Source organism: Lepus europaeus, chromosome 5 (genome assembly GCF_033115175.1).
Source record: "Lepus europaeus isolate LE1 chromosome 5, mLepTim1.pri, whole genome shotgun sequence".
Taxonomy (NCBI): Eukaryota; Metazoa; Chordata; class Mammalia; order Lagomorpha; family Leporidae; genus Lepus; species Lepus europaeus.
The window spans coordinates 68381308-68401927 of NC_084831.1; the positions used below are offsets into that span (position 1 = coordinate 68381308).

The 20620-nt window shown below is 38.6% G+C and overlaps 1 protein-coding gene across 1 annotated transcript in view; it reads left to right on the plus strand.

Annotated features, from left to right (window-relative positions):
- MSH4 (mutS homolog 4) overlaps window positions 1–20620 on the plus strand; it is a 94855-nt gene that overhangs the window by 25285 nt on the left and 48950 nt on the right. Inside the window, exons 7-10 of the mRNA XM_062193401.1 lie at window positions 2469–2641; window positions 9146–9213; window positions 18243–18317; window positions 20015–20079. Coding sequence (XP_062049385.1) covers window positions 2469–2641; window positions 9146–9213; window positions 18243–18317; window positions 20015–20079 — 381 coding nt within the window. The remainder of the gene's footprint in view (window positions 1–2468; window positions 2642–9145; window positions 9214–18242; window positions 18318–20014; window positions 20080–20620) is intronic.

Here is a 20620-nt window from a genome sequence, read left to right on the forward strand (position 1 = left end):
CATCCTCCACTGCCTTCCCGGGCCATAGCAGAGAGCTGGCCTGGAAGAGGGACAACCGGGACTAGAACCCGGGGTGCCAGCGCCGCAGGCGGAGGATTAGCCTATTGAGCCGCATTGCCGGCCACACTCATTGATTTCTATAGTAAATGACAGATTTATGTGTGCTCCTCAATTTTTTTTGTTCCTACAGAATCCAAATTCTCAAAAAATAAAAACTGTGCATGTGATGAGAAACCCTCAGCTGGTAGATCTGAGTAATTCCCTACAAATTTCTTTAAATTAGTACACCCAATATCCGTTAAGTAAAACTTAAGAGAGAGAGAGGGAGATACAGGGAAAGAGATCTTCTATCCACTGTTTCACTGCTCAAATGACCAAAATGGCCAGGACAGTTCAGGCTGCAGCCAGGAGCCTGGACTTCAATCTCCTACATAAGTGAGTGACAGGATCCCAAGAACTTGTGCCATCTTCTGCTTTCCCAGGTGCATTAGCAGGAAGGTAGATTGGGAGGAGAGCAGTTAGGACTTGAACCTGTGTGTAATCCACTGCACCTAAATGCTGGCCCCAAGAGGCTAGTCTTGTCTTTCCTTTTCTTTCATTTCTTTCTTTTCTTTCAAGATTTATTTATTTATCTGAAGGCCAGAGTTTCAGAGAGGCAGAGAGACAAAGAGGTCTTCCATCCACTGGTTCATTCCACAGATGGCTACAGAGCTGGGCCGATCTGAAGCCAGGAGCTTCTTCCAGGTCTCCCACATGGGTGCAGGGGCCCAAGGACTTGGGTCATCTTCTGCTTTTCCAGGCCATAGCAGAGAGCTGAATCGGAAGTGGAGCAGTTGGGACTCGAACCTGCACCTAAATGGGATACTGGCACTGCAGGTGGCAGCTTTACCTGCTACTCCACAGCGCCGGGCCGAGTCATTCTTATTTCTTCTCTTCTCACACCCCAGATGCAGTCCAATAGCAAATGCTCTTTACTCAATCTTCAGAGAATACCAATTCTTGATTATGTTTATCCATTTCCAAATTATCACAGTAACCTAAACCTCTGTCCTCTTTAACCTAGACTACTGTAATGACCACCCAACATGTATCTATGCCTTTTTTCCCCCTTTGTTTAGCATAGCAGTCAGAATGATCCTTTTAATTCAGAAATCAGATCTGATAAATTTCCCCTTAAAACCTACTCCATAATATTTAGATTTCTATCTCAATTTCACCTTTGCATTACTGCTTTTTTTTTTTTTATCATTCAGGTCTCTACACAACTGTCAAGTTCACAGATTTTTATTAATCAGCCTAACTAAAGTAAACCTCCTGGTCATTCTCTACATACTCCTATTATTTTTCTTTAGCAGTTTCTGTTCCTGAAATATTTTCTTTCTTTGTATGTATAGGCTTATTGTCTGTCTCTCTCTACTCTTTGTCTTGTCCCCATTTATGGCAAGTAAACTGATACAGATTGTTACTAATCTGTCATTAGAATATAAGGACCATGAAGATAGAAATCATGTCTGTCTTGTATGTTCAGTGCTTAGCACAGGGTTTTGAATATCGTAACTGCTCAATAAATGTTGAATATTAAAATAAATTGGCTTTAAAATTTTTCTAAATTTATTTACTTTTTATATATTTGAAAGACAAAGAGAGAGAGAGAGGCAGAGGCAGAGAAATAGAAAGCTTCCATCTACTGGTTTACTCCCAAATACCTGCAAAAGGTGGTACTGGGCCAGTCCAAAGCCAAGAGCTGGGAATTGAGTCTGTCTGTCTCACGTTGGTGGCAGGGACCCAAGTAATTGACCTATTATGTGCTGCCTCCTAGAGTGTGCATTAGCAGTAAGCTAGAATTGAAGTGGAGCCAAGACTTGAATCCAATGCACTATGATAAGAGAGGCATCTTAATGGCTGTACCAAATGCCTGCCCTGTACTAGCTTTTTCATGTGAATTATAATTTTCTAATAAATAGTCCAATGATATGTATTCTTTATAATAGCTCATTTCTTCATAAGAATCACTTAGAAATTATGAAATTCTCTTGTGATTTTCTCTAACTTCATAAATTAGATCAGGGTGATTATGTTAAACACTCATTTTTATCAATGTAAGAGTCCCTTCTCCCTGAAGGTTATGTTATTTATGGAATGTCATGGACCAGAAAACTTTATATGAGTCTCAATATTATATATATTATGGAAAAAAAGTCATTAAGGGCAAGGTGACACTGTCATTCTTTGTTAACCAAAGTGTGGTACATTGACTGACATATGTACTTATGAGCTAGTTCAGGATGTGGATTCTTAGCCCTGATCTCAGACCCATTGAATTAGAATCCCCAAATAATTTGCATGCATAATAAAGTTTGAGAATAACTACTGTAGTTATAGGATTGTTCAATTACAAAGCTAAAATGCCATTTTCTTGGATTTTCCTTTGTATACTTAATGAAATTAACAAATTTGTGCTTTCAAAGGAATAATCACACACTCTTTGGTGTTCTGAATTATACTAAGACTCCTGGAGGGAGTAGAAGACTTCGTTCTAATATATTAGAACCTCTAGTTGATATTGAAACCATTAACATGAGATTAGATTGTGTTCAAGAGCTACTTCAAGATGAGGAACTCTTTTTTGGACTTCAATCAGGTAATTAATATCTGAATTTTATAAGTATAAATTATTTTTTGTATTTTTATTATAAAATAAATACAAAAAAGTATAAAGAGTTCAATGACCATACAAAAATGTATCAGTTTTTAACATTTTGTTATATTAGCCTCATATGTAAACATTATATACATATACATACATACATATGCACATTTTCTTAAAGCATTGGTGGATATATTAATACTACATAGCAAGGGATTCATGACAAATATAAAATGGCTAAAGAAAACATTATGTAAGGAGTATAATTCATTTAAGACAACACTTAAAATATCTGTATAACAAATATGAATTTTTTGAGGTTATTTATTTGAAAGACAGGCAGAGAGAAAAAAAATATCAATCTTCCATCTGCTGATTCACTTCCACAGAGTTGGGGGTTGGGCCAGCCTGAAGCTAGGAGCCAGGAAATCTATCCAGATCTCCAGCGTGGGTGGCAGGAATAGGTACTTGGGCCATGGTACATTACTTCTTAGGTATATTAGCAGGGAACTAGATTAAAAGTAGAGTAGGTGAAACTCAAACCAGTAATCTGATGTGTATGTCCCAGGTAGTGGCTTAACCTGTTGAACCACAAAGCCTGTCCTAATACAAATTATTTAAAAAATATAATTAGGTTAATTTTTTCCATGTTTCTGAAAGTTGGGTAGTAAAGATATAAATTCTTATGTTCCAACATGTTAATTATTTTCCAGAAAATTTTTTGGATCCTGAAGGAAATAATTTCAGAGGTATATTTTATGTTTTGGTTTTGTGGATTCTGGATGTTGTACCTTTCTTTCTGTGGGGTTTTATTTATTTATTTTTTAGACAGGTGAATTCTTTTTCTCCAGAGTAATCCTCAAAAAAGATTTGTCCAGATTAGGTAATTATCAATAGATGGAATGTATTAGTTTCCTGGGACTGCTGTAAAAAGTACCACATATACAGTGGTTTAAAAGAGCAATTTTTAAAACAGAACTCACAGTTCTGGAAGTTAGAAGCTAAAATTAAGGTGTCAGTAGGACCATGTTGAACCTTGTAAGGGAGTATCTTTCTTTGCCTCTTCCTAGCCCCTCTGGTGGTGGCTGTCAGTCCGTGGTGTACTTTTATAGCTTTATTAGTCCATTCTCTGTCTCTGTTACCATATGGTGTTCTTGCAGTGCTTGTTCACATTATCTTCTCATTAGGACTTCAGTCATATTCGGTCACCATAATGACTTCATCTTTACTTGGTTTCATCTGCAAAGACCTAATTTCCAAATAAAGCCACATTCATAGTTACTAGGAATTAGAAATTCAGAGTATTTTGAGGGGTAGGAGGGAGGCACAATTTAATCCATAAATGGGATAAGAAAATTTTCTTTGGGACCTGGCTAAGTATTCACTGATATGGCTGTTTTCCTCTTAAATCTATAGTTGGGAGAACAGTTGATACACACTGCTTCTCATCTAATTCCTACACTTGATCTTAGCCAAAAAGCTGAGAAGCAATCCTCATCTAATTATTGATTGCTAGCAGCTTGGCCAGTCTTTCATACTCTCCTGACTCCCTCACCTTATGTTCTAAACTGAAATGGTACATGAATTATTAGAAGGTATTTGCAACTTTCTAGTTTTCTCAATCCAATTCCAAATATTTTTAAATTAGTGTTAATTAGTGTATTGTTTAGGCAGTGCCTCTGTATTTTGAATGTTCTTGAGTATACTTGTTAGAAAACTACACATACACAATATATATATATATGTATATATATATTATGTATTTAGTGAGTGTTGGGAAATGTAGAGAGAGGCCATTTTTAACTGGCCTTTTCTTTTCTCTTCTCTTCTTTCAAGATTTGTTTATTTGAACAACAGAGGGAGAGGATGAGAGGCAGTTATCTTGGATTGGCTGGTTCACTCCCCTAATGGGCCACAACAGCTGGGTCTGGGCCAGGCCGAAGCCTGGAGCCAGGAACTCCATTGTAGTTCTCCCACATAGGTACAGGATCCCAGGGACTTGATCCACCTTCTGCTGCTTTTCAGGGCACATTAGTAGGGTGATGGATCAGAAGTGGAGCATCCTGGAATTGAACTGGTGTTCATATGGAATGCTGGCATTGCAGGTAGCAGCTTAACCCACAGTGCCAGCCCCCATAACTTTATTTTTTTTAATTGTTCACAACAACATTTTGTTGGGCCATCTGTACCTGGCATTTAGTGTAATATATAAATGCCAGGAATATAAAGTCATTTAGTCATTTAATATTGGACAAGGTCCAGCCATTGTGCTCTTTTTCAGCTATTTGATGCCAGATATACAATTACACTCTTCTATTTTCCCTTCCCTATGTTTCAGCTGGAAGAAGTATTGCTGTTCCTGTCCATGACTATTTCTTCCACCAGTTCTCTAGATCCCATCCTTGATTTTGTTGTTTCCTGTTTCTTTATTATCTTTCTCACTATGAGTTCCTTCCATGAGAATTTAAACTTGCTCATATCTCTCCCATCTTTGTTAAAACTCTCCCTGGATTTCATCTTCTCCAGCTACCACCTTATGTATGTTTTTCTATTCATAGCCAAACTTGTTTAAAAACTAATTTTCTTTTTTTTTAAACTTTTATTTAATGAATATAAATTTCCAAAGTATAGCTTATGGATTACAATGGCTTTTCCTCCCCCATAACTTCCCTCCCATCCAGAGATCTTTCATTTAGGTCTTTATTTTTTTTTGCCAGAATGTCTTGGCTTTCCATGCCTAAAATACTCTCATGGGCTTTTCAGCCAGATCCGAGTGCCTTAAGGGCTGATTCTGAGGCCAGAGTGCTGTTTAGGACATCTGCCATTCTATGAGTCTGCTGTGTATCCTGTTTCCCATGTTGGATCATTCTCTCCCTTTTTTATTCTATCTTTTTTTTTTTTTTTAATTTTGACAAGCAGAGTGGACAGTGTGAGAGAGAGAGACAGAGAGAAAGGTCTTCCTTTTGCCGTTGGTTCACCATCCAATGGCCACCGTGGCCGGCGTGCTGCGGCCGGCACACTGTGCTGATCCGATGGCAGGAGCCAGGTGCTTCTCCTGGTCTCCCATGGGGTGCAGGGCCCAAGGACTTGGGCCATCCTCCACTGCACTCCCTGGCCACAGCAGAGAGCTGGCCTGGAAGAGGGGCAACTGGGACAGAATCTGGCGCCCCGACTGGGATTAGAACCCGATGTGCCAGCGCCGCTAGGCGGAGGATTAGCCTATTGAGCCGGGGCTCCGGCCCCCTTTTTTATTCTATCAGTTAGTATTTTCAGACACTAGTCTTGTTTGTGTGATCCCTTTGACTCTTGGTCCTATCATTATGATCAATTGTGAACAGAAATTGATCGCTTAAACTAGTGAGATGGCACTGGTACATGCCACCTTGATGGGACTGTATTGGAATCCCCTGGCACATTTCCAACTCTACCATTTGGGGCAAATCAGCTTGAGCATGTCCCAAATTGTATATCTCCTCCCTCTCTTATTCCCACTCAAATATTTAACAGAAATAACTTTTCAGTTAAATTTAAACACTTAAGAATAAATGTGTATTAATTACAGAGTTCAACCAATAGTATTAAGTAGAACAAAAAAAATACTAAAAGGGATACAGTATTAAGTTGTTCATCAACAGTCAGGACAAGGGCTGGTCAAGTCACTGTTTCTCATAGTGTCCATTTCATTTCAACAGGTTTCCTTTTTTGTGGTTGGTTAGTTGTCACCGATCAGGGAGAACATTATGATATTTGTCCCTTTGGGACTGGCTTATTTCACTCAGCATGATGTGTTCCAGATTCCTCCATTTTGTTGCAAATGACTGGATTTCATTGTTTTTGACTGCTGTATAGTATTCTATAGAGTACGTGTCCCACAATTTCTTTACCCAGTCTACTGTTGATGGGCATTTGGGTTGGTTCCAGGTCTTAGCTATTGTGAATTGAGCTGCAATAAACATTAAGGTGCAGACCTCTTTTTTGCTTGCCAATTTAATTTCCTTTGGGTAAATTCCAAGGAGTGGGATGGCTGGGTTGTATGGTAGGGTTATATTCAGGTTTCTGAGGAATCTCCAGACTGACTTCCATAGTGGCTTAACCAGTTTGCATTCCCACCAACAGTGGGTTAGTGTCCCTTTTTCCCCACATCCTCGCCAGCATCTGTTGTTGGTAGATTTCTGTATGTGAGCCATTCTGACCAGGGTGAGGTGAAACCTCATTGTGGTTTTGATTTGCATTTCCCTGATTGCTAGTGAACCTGAACATTTTTTCATGTGTCTGTTGGCCATTTGGATTTCCTCTTTTGCAAAATGTCTGTTTAGGTCCTTGGTCCATCTCTCAAGTGGGTTGTTTGTTTTGCTGTTGTGGAGTTTCTTGATCTCTTTGTAGACAAAAACTAATTAGCTGCTCTCACTATCCTTTGTGTCTCAATCTGCTACAATCTCGTTTCTATGCCCACTATTGTGCCTAGACTAGACTGCTTTTGTCAAGGTCACTGTAGGTGATATTGTAGGTTCTTTGTCCAGATCCTATGGTTCCCTTTTAACTTTCTGTATGTCTCTTTCTGTGCCCTGTGTGCTTTGACTTCTGGCCCACACCTACACTCATTTGGAGGCCTGCCCTTAGGCTATTGGAGTCCTGACTCTCAAGCACAGAGTTTAAAAGTGCCTGGTGATCTTAAATTAATGGTGTGAGAATATGAAAGCCCAACTGTCATATTTCTATGGCAAAAACTAAAGTATAATTTAAACCCCAGAATTCCTCTTCAGGATCAGTTCAAGTTTCCTTCAACAGGTATTGCCTGAAATTATCCTTTGGTTAGCCTTTTCCCTTTACTTGTCCTTCTATTCTCTATTAGTTTCTCCTTCAGACACAGTCTATCATTTGCACAAGAGTCCTTGAAACACAGCCTAACACAATCATTAACAGGCTTATTGTTAAATATAATGGTAAAGTTAGAATCCCCTGGCACATTTCTAACTCCACCATTTGCGGCCAGTCCGATTGAGCATGTTCCAAATTGTTCATCTCCTCCCTCTCTTTTTCCACTCTTAGATTTAACAGGGATCACTTTTCAGTTAAAATTTAAACACCTAAGAATAATTGTGTGTTAATTACTGAGTTCAACCAATAGTACTAGAACCACAACAACAACAACAAATACTAAAAAGGATAAAGTATTACATTGTACATCTAAAGTCAGGACAGGAGCTGATCAGTTCATTGTTGCTTATAGTGTCCATTTCACTTAACAGGTTTCCCCTTTGGCGCTCAGTTGTCACCGACCAGGGAAAACAAATGATATTTTTCTCTTTGGGACTGGCTTAATTCACTCAGCATGATGTTTTCCAGATTGCTCCATCTTGTTGCAAATGACTGGGTTTCGTTGTTTCTTACTGCTGTATAGTATTCTATGGAGTACATGTCCCATAATTTCTTTATCCAGTCTACTGTTGATGGGCATTTGGGTTGGTTCCAGGTCTTAGCTATTGTGAATTGAGCTGCAATAAACATTAGTGTGCAGATGGCTTTTTTATTTGCCAAATTAATTTCCTTTGGGTAAATTCCAAGGAGTGGGATGGCTGGGTTGTATGGTAGGGTTATGTTCAGGTTTCTGAGGAATCTCCAGACAGACTTCCATAGTGGCTTAACCAGTTTGCATTCCCACCACCTATCGGAATAAGATCAAAGTCAGCGAACTCTAAAGGCTTCCATAGCCCTGGCAACTCATGACTAGAGCCTAGGGAGATTGCTGACGCCATGAACAGGAGTGTCAAATTGTTAAATCAGCAACAGGAGTCACTGTGTACTTACACCCCATGTGGGATCTGTCCCTAATGTGTCGTCTAAAGCCAAGTGATGCTATAACTAGTACTGAAACAGTATTTTTATACTTTGCGTTTCTGTGTGGGCACAAACTGATGAGGTCTTTACTAATTATATACTGAAGTGATCTTCTGTATATAAAGAGAATTGGAAATGAAAAAAAAAACAACCTGGTGTCTAAATGGAAATGGCATAGAAAATTAATTAATTTGAAAAAAAATTATGTAGGATCTCTGTCTTTAATGTGCTGTACATTGCTATTTAATGCTATAATTAGTAATCCAATGGTAGTTTTTTCACTTTATGTTGCTATATGGGCAAAATGTTGAAATCTTTACCTAATATATACTAAACTGATCTTCTGTATACAAAGAGAATTGAAAATGAATCTTTACATGAATGGAAGGGGAAAGGGAGCGGGAAAGGGGAGGGTTGCGGGCGGGAGGGAAGCTATGGGAGGGGGTAGCCATTGTAACCCATAAGCTGTACTTTGGAAATTTATATTCATTAAATAGAAGTTTAATAAAAAAAATATAATGGTAAAGTATTAGTTCTTCTTGTATTTGGATTACAACTTACTTGATACTGCTGAATATTTTTTTTGAACTATGTTTCTTTTCTTCTGTGATTTTCACTGTACTATAAAGTTTAAATGCTCACATTTGTTGTTTGTTTCAGTTATTTCAAGATTTCTTGATACAGAGCAGCTTCTTTCTGTTTTAGTACAAATTCCAAAACAAGACACGGTATGTTTATATATACATTATGTGTCACTTATTATATATTCTGTGTTATAAGTTATCTTAATATTATATAAAAATTGCAAAATCTCTAAATGTTTGAAATTAGTATTATTGATTTGTAGAGTATTTTTATATTTTTAAAAGGAAATATTTGGGGCCGACGCTGTGGCACAGCGGGTTGAAGCCCTGGCCTGAGGCATGGGCATCCCATGTGGGTACCAGTTCTAGTCCTGACTGCTCCTCTTCTGATCCAGCTCTCTGCTGTGGCCTGAGAGAGCAGTGGAGGATGGCCCAAGTCCTTGGACTTGTGGACATTTGTTTTAATGGCCCAGAATAGGTTATCCTGGTAAATGTTCTATGTGAACTTGAAAATAATGTGTATTTTGCTGCTGTTGTCTTTTAAAAAAATAGTAATTCCTTTTTTATGTTAATGCACTGTTAGTACAAAGAGAACAGATTAAATCTAGTTCATAGATGTACATAAAGTTCTAAAAATATCATGCTGTTCTTCTGCAGTTTGAGATTATTTATAGTGTTTTTCAAGACTACCGTGTACTTTGGGGCTTTTTTTTTTTGGGGGGGGTCGTCTATTCTATCAATTATTGGGAAAGGTGTGAATATAATTGCAAATTTGTCTATTTTTCCATGAAATGCTATTAGTTATTATCTAATGTATTTTGAAGGTCTGTTATTAAGTACATAAAAATTTTAATACTACTGTGCCTTCTGATGAATTGAACTGTCTATTATGAAATGATGCTCTCTATTCCTAATAGTATTTTTTTTGCTCTGAAATTTACTCTGTGTAATATTAATGTAGCCACTCCAGCTTTATTTTGATTAGTGTTGTCATGGTATATTTTTACAAATTTTCCTTTTTTAAAAAATTTTATTTATGTTATAGATTTTTCATGTATTTCATATGTACAGATTTAGGAACATAATGATTCTTCCCACCCAACCCTCCCTCCTGTCCATGTGCCATGTAGAGCTGTCCACACTGACTGCCCAGAGACCTAGTCACACCCTATGCCTTCGACACAGCCAAAGTTCCCACAATCCCAGCACACTGGACTCCCAGTCATGTGGTACCAAGGACCCACTCTGCCCTGCCAGTCCGTCTCATCCCAGAGCTTGCTGCCTATAGGTACTCCACCCAGGCAGCCTCAGTCTCAGAGCCTGTGACATGCTGGGAGGCTGGGGGCACTTCACACTCCTACATGGGCACCTAGCCTCCTGTCATTCCTCCCAGCCAGACTCTGATGTCTCTTCTTGGTTAGTGCTGGGCATGCGGACAGATGCTGGTGCAGTTGGTATCTATGTCCACCATGGTGCCTGTCCTCTCAGCTAGTTGCAGGGCATCATTGTTGGGGGTTCAGGGAAAGAGAAACATGCCCCTTTATTTTCCTCTAGGTTGGCAGGTACACTGTCCCCAAGAGGACTTCAGGCCAGACTTACGTCAGGCTCTCCTCATGGCTTTATCACCAGTGGCTTGGGCTGCTGCTGTCTGATATGACCTCCCACTCTCCAAAATGGTGCTGAAGCTCTTGGCAGCTGAAGTCTGTGTTGTTTCCATGCTCATTCTAGACCTACACACCTTCCACATAGATCCAGAGTGCCCTTCTAATTTGTGTGATGTTTCCACTGCAGTATTCTCCCTAAGTCTTCCCTGAGGTAGTACTCTTTCCACTTTTTTTTTTAAACTATCTTCCCCTAGACTAGAGCAGTAAGCTCTCTCCCTATTCTGGCCATGCTGAAATCTGCTGATATTGACCATTTTAAAATCATTTATGAAAATCTTTTTCAGGACTCTTTCTCCTTTTTCTATTAGGTTTATCTTCTGTGATTTACAGAGCTTTTTGTATTTTAGATGGGAATTTTGTTGGTACAGTGTGTTGCAAATATCATCTACTTTATAGGTTGCTTTTGCACTGAGTATTGTAGAGAAGATTCTGTTGGTTGCTACCATCATGCCCTTAGCATTCTCTTTTGGCAAGGGAGATCTGTTATAGAAAACACCTCATATTCTCTTCTGGGTCTATTCTCTTCAGAGGAGAAGCCAAGGAGCATCAGGGAGTTAATACTCCAGGAAACTATTCAAGTCTGATGAATAGGAAATGGTGAATAATTACCCCATTTTCTTTACCTCCAAACTCCTGAAGTTTATTCTACAACATCTCTCAGAGGTCTCTAATAGTGCCATATATCAGTAATTTGATTATTATTGCATCCTGCATGGGTGTTCTTTTCTTCCCTGAAATGCTTCCCCATTCTCTTTCCTGTTTGTTAGTGCTGGAATCACTTTTCTTTCTTTCTTTTTTTTTTTTTTTTGTTTAAAGATGTATTTGGTTATTTGAAGGTCAGAATTACAGAGAGAAGGAGAGGCAGAAAGAGAGATCTTCCATCTGCTGGTTCACCCCCCATTTGACTGCAGTGGCTGGCGCTGCGCCAATCTGAAGACAGGAGCCAGGAAATTCTTCCAGGTCTCCCATGTGGGTGCAGGGGCCCAAGGACTTGGTCTATCTTCCACTGCTTTCTCAGGCCATAGCAGAGAGCTGTATCAGAAGTGGAGTGGCTGGAATCAAAAAAGGAAAAAAAAAAAGGGGGAGAGAGAGAGAGAGAGAGGTTCAAAACGCCTAACCTGGGTGTGTCACCTTTGGCACACCCTTAACCCTGAAGAACCAAACAGAGTTCTCTGGCCACACCCATCACAAGCCTCTAAGTATCCATCAAAAGCAGACATTCCACTTAATACAGTCATAGTATAACGAGAAAAAACACCACAGCAAGGGAAGAAGAAACCAAAGAATATCTCCACAATGCCAAGCAACAAACACAGAAACTGAGGAGACAAGAACAAGGAAGACATTATGACACTCCCAAATGAATTAGACACCCCATCCAAGATTATGAAGATGATGAGATAGAAGAAATGCAAGATATGGATTTCAAAAAATTTATGATAAAAACATATACAAGTTTTCAAAAACAAATTCTTGAACTACAGAAATCCTTACTGGACAGGATAGAAAATCCCTCTTGTGAAAATGAAATCTTAAGGAGGAATCAAAATGAAATGCAGAAACTAGTAGAACATGAAATTGTGATAGGGAAGAGAAATCAAAATGAAATGAAGAATTCAGTAGATCAAATGACAAACACATTAGAGAGCCTTAAAAACAGAATGGGCAAAACAGAAGAGAGAATATCAGACTTAGAAGACAGAACACAGGAAAGTATACAGTCATACCAAAGAAAAGAAGAGTAAATTAGAAATCTAAAAAATATTGTTGGGAATCTACAGGATACTATTAAAAAACCTAACATTCGAGTTCTAGCAGTTCCTGAAGGCATGGAGAGAGAGAAAGGATTAGAAGACCTTTTTAGTGAGACACTAGCAGAGAATTTCCTGGGTTTGGAGAAGAACAGAGACATCCTAGTACAGGAAGCTCATAGAACTCCTAGTAAACCTGACCAAAAGAGATCCTCACCACAACATGTTGTAATTAAACTCACCACAGTGAAGCATAAAGAAAAGATTCTAAAATGTGAAAGAGAGAAAACTCAGATTACTCTCAGAGGATCTCCAATTAGACTCACAGCTGACTTCTCATCAGAAACCCTACAGGCTAGGAGGGAATGGCGAGACATAGCCCAGGTACTGAGAGAGAAAAGATGCCAACCCAGAATATTATATCCTGCAAAGCTCTCATTTGTGAATGAAGGTGAAATAAAGACCTTTCATAGCAAACAGAAATTGAAAGAATTTGTTACCAGTTGTCCAGCCCTGCAAAAGATGTTTAAAGATGTGCTACACACAGAAACACAAAAACATGGCCATCAATATGAAAGAAGGTAAAGGAAGAAAACCTCACAGCAAAAGATCACAGAAAGTTCAAAGCATATATTAGAAAATATCTTTGGGAAAATGGCAGGGCAAAGTTACTGCTTATCAATAGTCACATTGAATATTAATGGCCTCAACTCTCTAGTTAAAAGACACAGACTGGCTGAATGGGAAAAGGAACAAAACCCATCTATTTGCTGCCTACAAGAAACACATCTTTTCAACAAAGATGCATACAGACTGAAAGTGAAAGGTTGGAAAAAGATATACCATGCCAACAGAAATGAAAAAAGAGCGGGTGTAGCCATCTTAATATCAGACAAAATAAACTAACACAAAAACTGTTAAGAGAGACAAAGAGGGGCACTATATAATGATTAAGGGATCAATTCAACAGGAAGATATACGATTATCAATGTATATGCACTAATTACAGGGCACCGGTTTATTTAAAAGATATGTTAAGGAACTTAAAGGGAGACTTAGATTCCAATACAATAGTACTGGGGGACTACAATACTCCACTCTCAGAAATAGACTGATCAACTGGACAGAAGATCAACAAGGAAACAGTAGATTTAAATGACACCATAGCTCAAATGGATCTAACAGATATCTATAGAACTTTTCATCCTACACTTAAAGAATTTAGATTCTTCTCAGCAGTACATGGAACCTACTCTAGGATTGACCACATACTAGGCCATAAAGCAAGTCTCAGCATATTCAAAAGAATTAGAATCATACCATGCAGCTTCTCAGACCACAGTGGAATGAAGTTGGAAATTAGCATCTCAGGAATCCCTAGAGCATATGCAAACACATGGAGATTGAGCAACATGCTCCTGAATGAACACTGGGTCATAGAAGAAATCAAAAACTTTCTGGAAGTAAACGAGGTTAACAGCACAACATATCAAAACTTATGGGATACAGCAAAAGCAATGTTAAGAGGAAAGTTTATAGCAATAGATGCCTACATCAAGAAATTGGAAAGGCACCAATTAAATGAGCTGGCAACGCATCTCAAGGATCTAGAAAAACTGCAGCAAACCAGACCCAAATCTAGTAGGAGAAGAGAAATAGAGAAGCCAGCATCACCTTAATTCCTAAGCCAGAAAAAGAAGCAGCATTGAAAGAAAATTACAGACCAATATCCCTGATGAACATAGACACAAAAATCCTCAATAAAATTCTGGCCAATAGAATGCAACAACACATCAGAAAAATCATCCACGCAGACCAAGTGGGATTTGTCCCTGGTATGCAGGGATGGTTCAGTGTTTGCAAAACAATCAACATGATACACCACATTAACAGACTACAGAAAAAAAACTATATGATTATCTCAATAGATGCAGAGAAAGCATTTCAAAAAACATAACACCCTTTCATGATGAAAACTCTAAGCAAACTGGGTATTGAAAGAACATTCCTCAATAGAATCAAAGCAGTTTATGAAAAACCCACGGCCAGCATCCTATTGAATGGGGAAAAGTTAGAAGCATTTCCACTGAGATCTGGTACCAGACAGGGATGCCCACTCTCACCACTGCTATTCAACATAGTTCTGGAAGTTTTAGCCAGAGCCATCAGGCAAGAAAAAGAAATTAAAGGGATACAAATTGGGAAGGAAGAAGTCAAACTATCCCTCTAGCAGATGATATGATTCTTTATTTAGGGGAATCCAAAGAACTCTACTAAGAGACTATTGGAACTCATAGAAGAGTTTGCCAAAGTAGCAGGATATAAAATCAATGCATAAAAATCAACAGCCTTTGTATACACAAGCAATGCCATGGTTGAGAAAGAACTGCTAAGATCAATCCCATTCACAATAGCTACAAAAACAATCAAATGCCTTGGAATAAACTTAACCAAAGATGTTAAAGATCTCTACGATGAGAATTACAAAATATTAAAGAAAGAAATAGAAGAGGATACCAAAATATGGAAATATCTTCCATGCTCATGGATTAGAAGAATCAATATCATCAAAATGTCCATTCTCCCAAAAGCAATTTATGCATTCAATGCGATACCAATCAGAATACCAAAGACATTCTCAGATCTGGAAAAAATGATGCTGAAATTCATATGGAGACTCAGGAGAACTCGAATAGCTAAAGCAATCTTGTACAACAAAACAAAGCTGGAGGCATCCCAATACCAGATTTCAGGACATACTACAGAGCAGCTGTAATCAAAACAGCATGGTACTGGTACAGAAACAGATGGATAGACCAATGGAACAGAATAGAAACACCAGAAATCAATCCAAACATCTACAGCCAACTTATGTTTAATCAAGGATCCAAAACCAATCCCTGGAGTAAGGACAGTCTATTTAATAAATGGTGCTGGAGGCCGGTGCTGTGGCTTACTAGGCTAATCCTCCGCCTTGCGGCGCCAGCACACCGGGTTCTAGTCCCAGTTGGGGCACCGATCCTGTCCCGGTTGCCCCTCTTCCAGGCCAGCTCTCTGCTGTGGCCAGGGAGTGCAGTGGAGGATGGCCCAAGTGCTTGGGCCCTGCACCCCATGGGAGACCAGGATAAGCACTTGGCTCCTGCCATCAGATCAGCACGGTGCGCCGGCTGCAGCAGCCATTGGAGGGTGAACCAACGGCAAAAGGAAGACCTTGCTCTCTGTCTCTCTCTCACTGTCCACTCTGCCTGTCAAAAAAAAAAAAAAATGGTGCTGGGAAAACGGGATTTCCACGTGCAGAAGCATGAAGTAGGACCCCTACCTTTCACCTTACACAAAAATCCACTCAACGTGGGTTAAAGACCTAAATCTATGACCCAACACCAACAAATTATTAGAGAACATTGGAGAAACCATGCATGATATAGGTACTGGCAAAGACTTCTTGGAAAAGACCTTGGAAGCACAGGCAGTCAAGCCAAAATTAACATTTGGGATTGCAATAAATTGAGAAGTTTCAGTACTGCAAGAGAAACAGTCAGGAAAGTGAAGAGGCAACCAACAGAATGGGAAAAAATATTTGCAAACTATGCTACAGATAAAGGGTTAATAACCAGAATCTACAAAGAGATCAAGAAACTCCACAACAGCAAAACAAACAACCCACTTGAGAGATGGACCAAGGACCTAAACAGACATTTTGCAAAAGAGGAAATCCAAATGGCCAACAGACACATGAAAAAATGTTCAGGTTCACTAGCAATCAGGGAAATGCAAATCAAAACCACAATGAGGTTTCACCTCACCCTGGTCAGAATGGCTCACATACAGAAATCTACCAACAACAGATGCTGGCGAGGATGTGGGGAAAAAGGGACACTAACCCACTGTTGGTGGGAATGCAAACTGGTTAAGCCACTATGGAAGTCAGTCTGGAGATTCCTCAGAAACCTGAATATAACCCTACCATACAACCCAGCCATCCCACTCCTTGGAATTTACCCAAAGGAAATTAAATTGGCAAGCAAAAAAGAGGTCTGCACCTTAATGTTTATTGCAGCTCAATTCACAATAGCTAAGACCTGGAACCAACCCAAATGCCCATCAACAGTAGACTGGGTAAAGAAATTATGGGACACATACTCTATAGAATACTATACAGCAGTCAAAAACAATGAAATCCGGTCATTTGCAACAAAATGGAGGAATCTGGAACACATCATGCTGAGTGAAATAAGCCAGTCCCAAAGGGACAAATATCATAATGTTCTCCCTGATCGGTGACAACTAACGGAGCGCCAAAAAGGAAACCTGTTGAAATGAAATGGACACTATGAGAAACAGTGACTTGACCAGCTCTTGTCCTGTTGATGAACAACTTAATACTGTATCCCTTTTAGTATTTTTTGTTCTACTTAATATTATTGGTTGAACTCTGTAATTAATTAATTATTGCATAATAATTAATTATCCTTAGGTGTTTAAATTTAACTGAAAAGTTATTTCTGTTAAATATTTGAGTGGGAATAAGAGAGGGAGGAGATATACAATTTGGGACATGCTCAAGCTGATTTGCCCCAAATGGTAGAGTTGGAAATGTGCCAGGGGATTCCAATACAGTCCCATCAAGGTGGCATGTACCAGTGCCATCTCACTAGTCAAAGTGATCAATTTCAGTTCACAATTCACACTGATAAGTCTAAAAGTCAACGGGATCACATAAACAAGACTAGTGTCTGAAAATACTAACTGATAGAATAAAAAAATGGAGAGAATAGTCCAACATAGGAAGTGGGATACACAGCAGACTCATAGAATGGCAGATGTCCTAAACAGCACTCTGGCCTCAGAATCAGCCCTTAAGGCACTCGGATCTGGCTGAAAAGCCCATGAGAGTATTTTAGGCATGGAAAGCCAAGACACTCTGGAAGAAAAAAAGACCTAAATGAAAGATCTCTGCGAACGAGATCCCAGTGGAAAGAACAGGCCATCAAAGAAGGAGGTACCCTTCTCTGAAGGGAGGAGAGAACTTCCACTTTGGCTATGACCTTGTCTAAATAAGATTGGAGCTGGCAAACTCAAAAGGCTTCCATAGCCTTGGAAACTCATGACTAGAGCCTAGGGAGATTACTGATGCCATAAACAAGAGTGTCAATTTGTTAAGTCAACAACAGGAGTCACTGTACACTTACTCCTCATGTAGGATCTCTGTCCTTAATGTGTTGTTCAATTTGCATTAATGCTATAACTAGTACTCAAATAGTATTTTATACTTTATGTTATGTTAAGGTGCAAACCTTTGAAATCTTTACTTAATATATGCTAAATCGATCTTCTGTATATAAAGCGAATTTAAAATGAATCTTGATGTGAATGGAAGGGGAGAGGGAGCGAGAAAGTTGAGGGTTGTGGGTGGGAGGGAAGTTATGTGGGGGGATAGCCATTGTAATCCATAATCTGTACTTTGGAAATTTATATTTAATAAATAAAAGTTAAAATAAATAAATAAATAAAAGCAAACAAACAAACAAACAAACAAAAAGTGGAGTAGCCAGAACTCAAACCAGCACCCGGGCAATGGCTTTACCCACTACGCCACTGCGCCAGCTCCCCAATTATTTGTAATCGTTCACTAGGCTGTCATCCTGCTAGGCTAATATATAAAAGTATAGAAAATATGTTAAGGGTGGAAGGATCAACAAGAAACCAATTCTTATATTAACTATTTTTAGTGTCCATATTTGGATTTTTATCTTCACAGGTTAATGCAGCTGAATCAAAGATAACAAATTTAATATACCTAAAACATACCTTGGAACTTGTGGATCCTCTAAAGGTAATTTAGATATGTAATGTACAAAACATATGAATACAGATTTCAAACATTCATGACAGAGATCTTTTGATTCTCTAATACTGCATCTAGAAATATGTTTGAAAGAAGTATACAGAGATGTTGCTTAACATTTTTGGTGATGTTGATTACAGCATTATTTCATATTAGTGAGAAATTATAAGTCAATCAGAACTTCAATGATTATAGAAAGAAATTATTACTTTCCACAGTTTGTAATATTAGTATTATTTTTTTGCTGTTAAGACTTCCTAATACGTATGTGTAGTATTAAGTGGGAGGTGGTGAAAAGAGATTGCAATGATATACATTTTTGTGTCAAACAATGAGAGGAAATACAGCATTTAAGTATTTATCTTTGGAAGTATAATTAGAAATATGAGTGATTCAGTTTTTCTTTCTGCTTCTATGAGTTTTTTAGTTTTCATCAGTGTATGTATGATATTTGATATTTTTCTATTTATAAAAATACTTTTTTTTGCCTAATGTCAAACTAAAATATGGTTGGGGGCCAGTGCTGTGGCACAGCAGATTAACGCCCTGGCCTAAAGTGCTGGCATCCCATATGGACACCGGTTCAAGATTCGGCTGCTCCACTTATGATCCAGCTCTCAGGTATGGCCTGGGAAAGCAGTAGAGGATGGCCCAAGTCCTTGGGCCCCTGTGCCTGCATGGGAGACACTGAAGAAGCTCCTCGCTCCTGGCTTCAGCGCAGCTCTGGATGTTGCAGCCAACTGGGGTGTTAACCAGCAGCCGGAAGACCTTTCTCTCTTTGCCTCTCCTTCTCTTTCTGTGTAACTCTGACTTTCAAATAAATAAAAATAAATCTTTTTTTTTTAAATGTAGAATATGGCGTGAATTTCAGGTTAACTATGTTTGTTCCTCTTTTCTGTTTATTCAGTTGGTGACTACTCAGAGTTTCCATTAAGCAAAATAAAGTTCCTTCTTTGCCACATAAGAATGGAGAAACTTCTGTTCATAAATGTACAAAGTACTTTTTAAACTTATTTGTATCTGGCTCAAATTTTGGAATTACCAGTGAAGTAAATGTATAGCAGTATCTGCTTACATATCACCTCTATAAGTGGTTGGATATTAACAATGAGTTGGAAGACAAGACCAGTAAAAATCACAGTAGGGAATTAGTGTCTGTTATTTACTAGCCATGTGCTCTTTATCTTGAAAATGGAATGGAAAGGATACCATCTGTGCTTACCTACATGCATTTTTTTTTTAAGATTTTATTTATTTGGCAGGCAGAGTTACAGACAATGAGAGAGAGAGAGATAGAGAAAGGTCTTCCTTCTATTGGTTCACTCCCCAAGTGGCCACAATGGCTGGAGCTGCACTGATCCGAAGCCAGGAGCAAGATGCTTCCTCCCGGTCTCCCGTGTGGGTGCAGGAGCCCAAGCACTTGGGCCATCCTCCGCTGCTTTCCCAGTCCACAGCAGAGAGCTGGAGTGGAAGAGGAGCAGCTGGGACTGGAACCAGCGCTGCAGATGGAGGATTAACCTAGTGCGTCACGGCAGCCCCACCTACATGCATTTATATGAATATAAAACTGAGAAAATGAAGCAAGAAATAAGTTGGTAGAGTACAGAGTATTCATTTTAAAATGTTTTGTTTAATAATTGCATAATTTATTATCCTTAACTGTTTTTTATTTTATTCCCTAATAGATTTCTCTGAAGAACTGTAACACACCTTTGTTAAGAGCATATTATGGTTCCTTGGAAGATAAAAGGTCTTTGTCACTCAGTTGTTAATATGAGATTATTCCTTTTTTTCCTAATCATAACTGATTCTAAAGATTCTAATTGTATTCTATACAACAGTTTGTTTAGTTTTGGTTAATTGCTTAAGTTTTGTTTTCTTTAAACTGTTCATTGGTATTTTAATATACAGCACATTCTGTAAAGGTGATGAATATGGAAATAATGCATTATTTATGCTATTAGACAAGAATACTATGAAATGTTGAAATCCAGATACAGTCCTGTTTTTTTAGCTATGCTCTACAGAACACTTGCAAATATAAAAATTTATTCTTCTATTTTGTAAAATCACGAAGGGCCTAATATAACCAAAGCATAGTAGATATGAATATTGAATAAAATTCAATATAATTTAATTTTAAGACTCTTAAATTATTAGCATTACCTCGACTTTTTTAAGGCAGTTAATAAGTTTATCATTTATTTAGTTATTTATGAAGCAGAGAGATGGGAGAACGGGGATGACTGAAGCTGGTAGCTGGGAATTTAATCCAGGTCTCCTATGTGGGT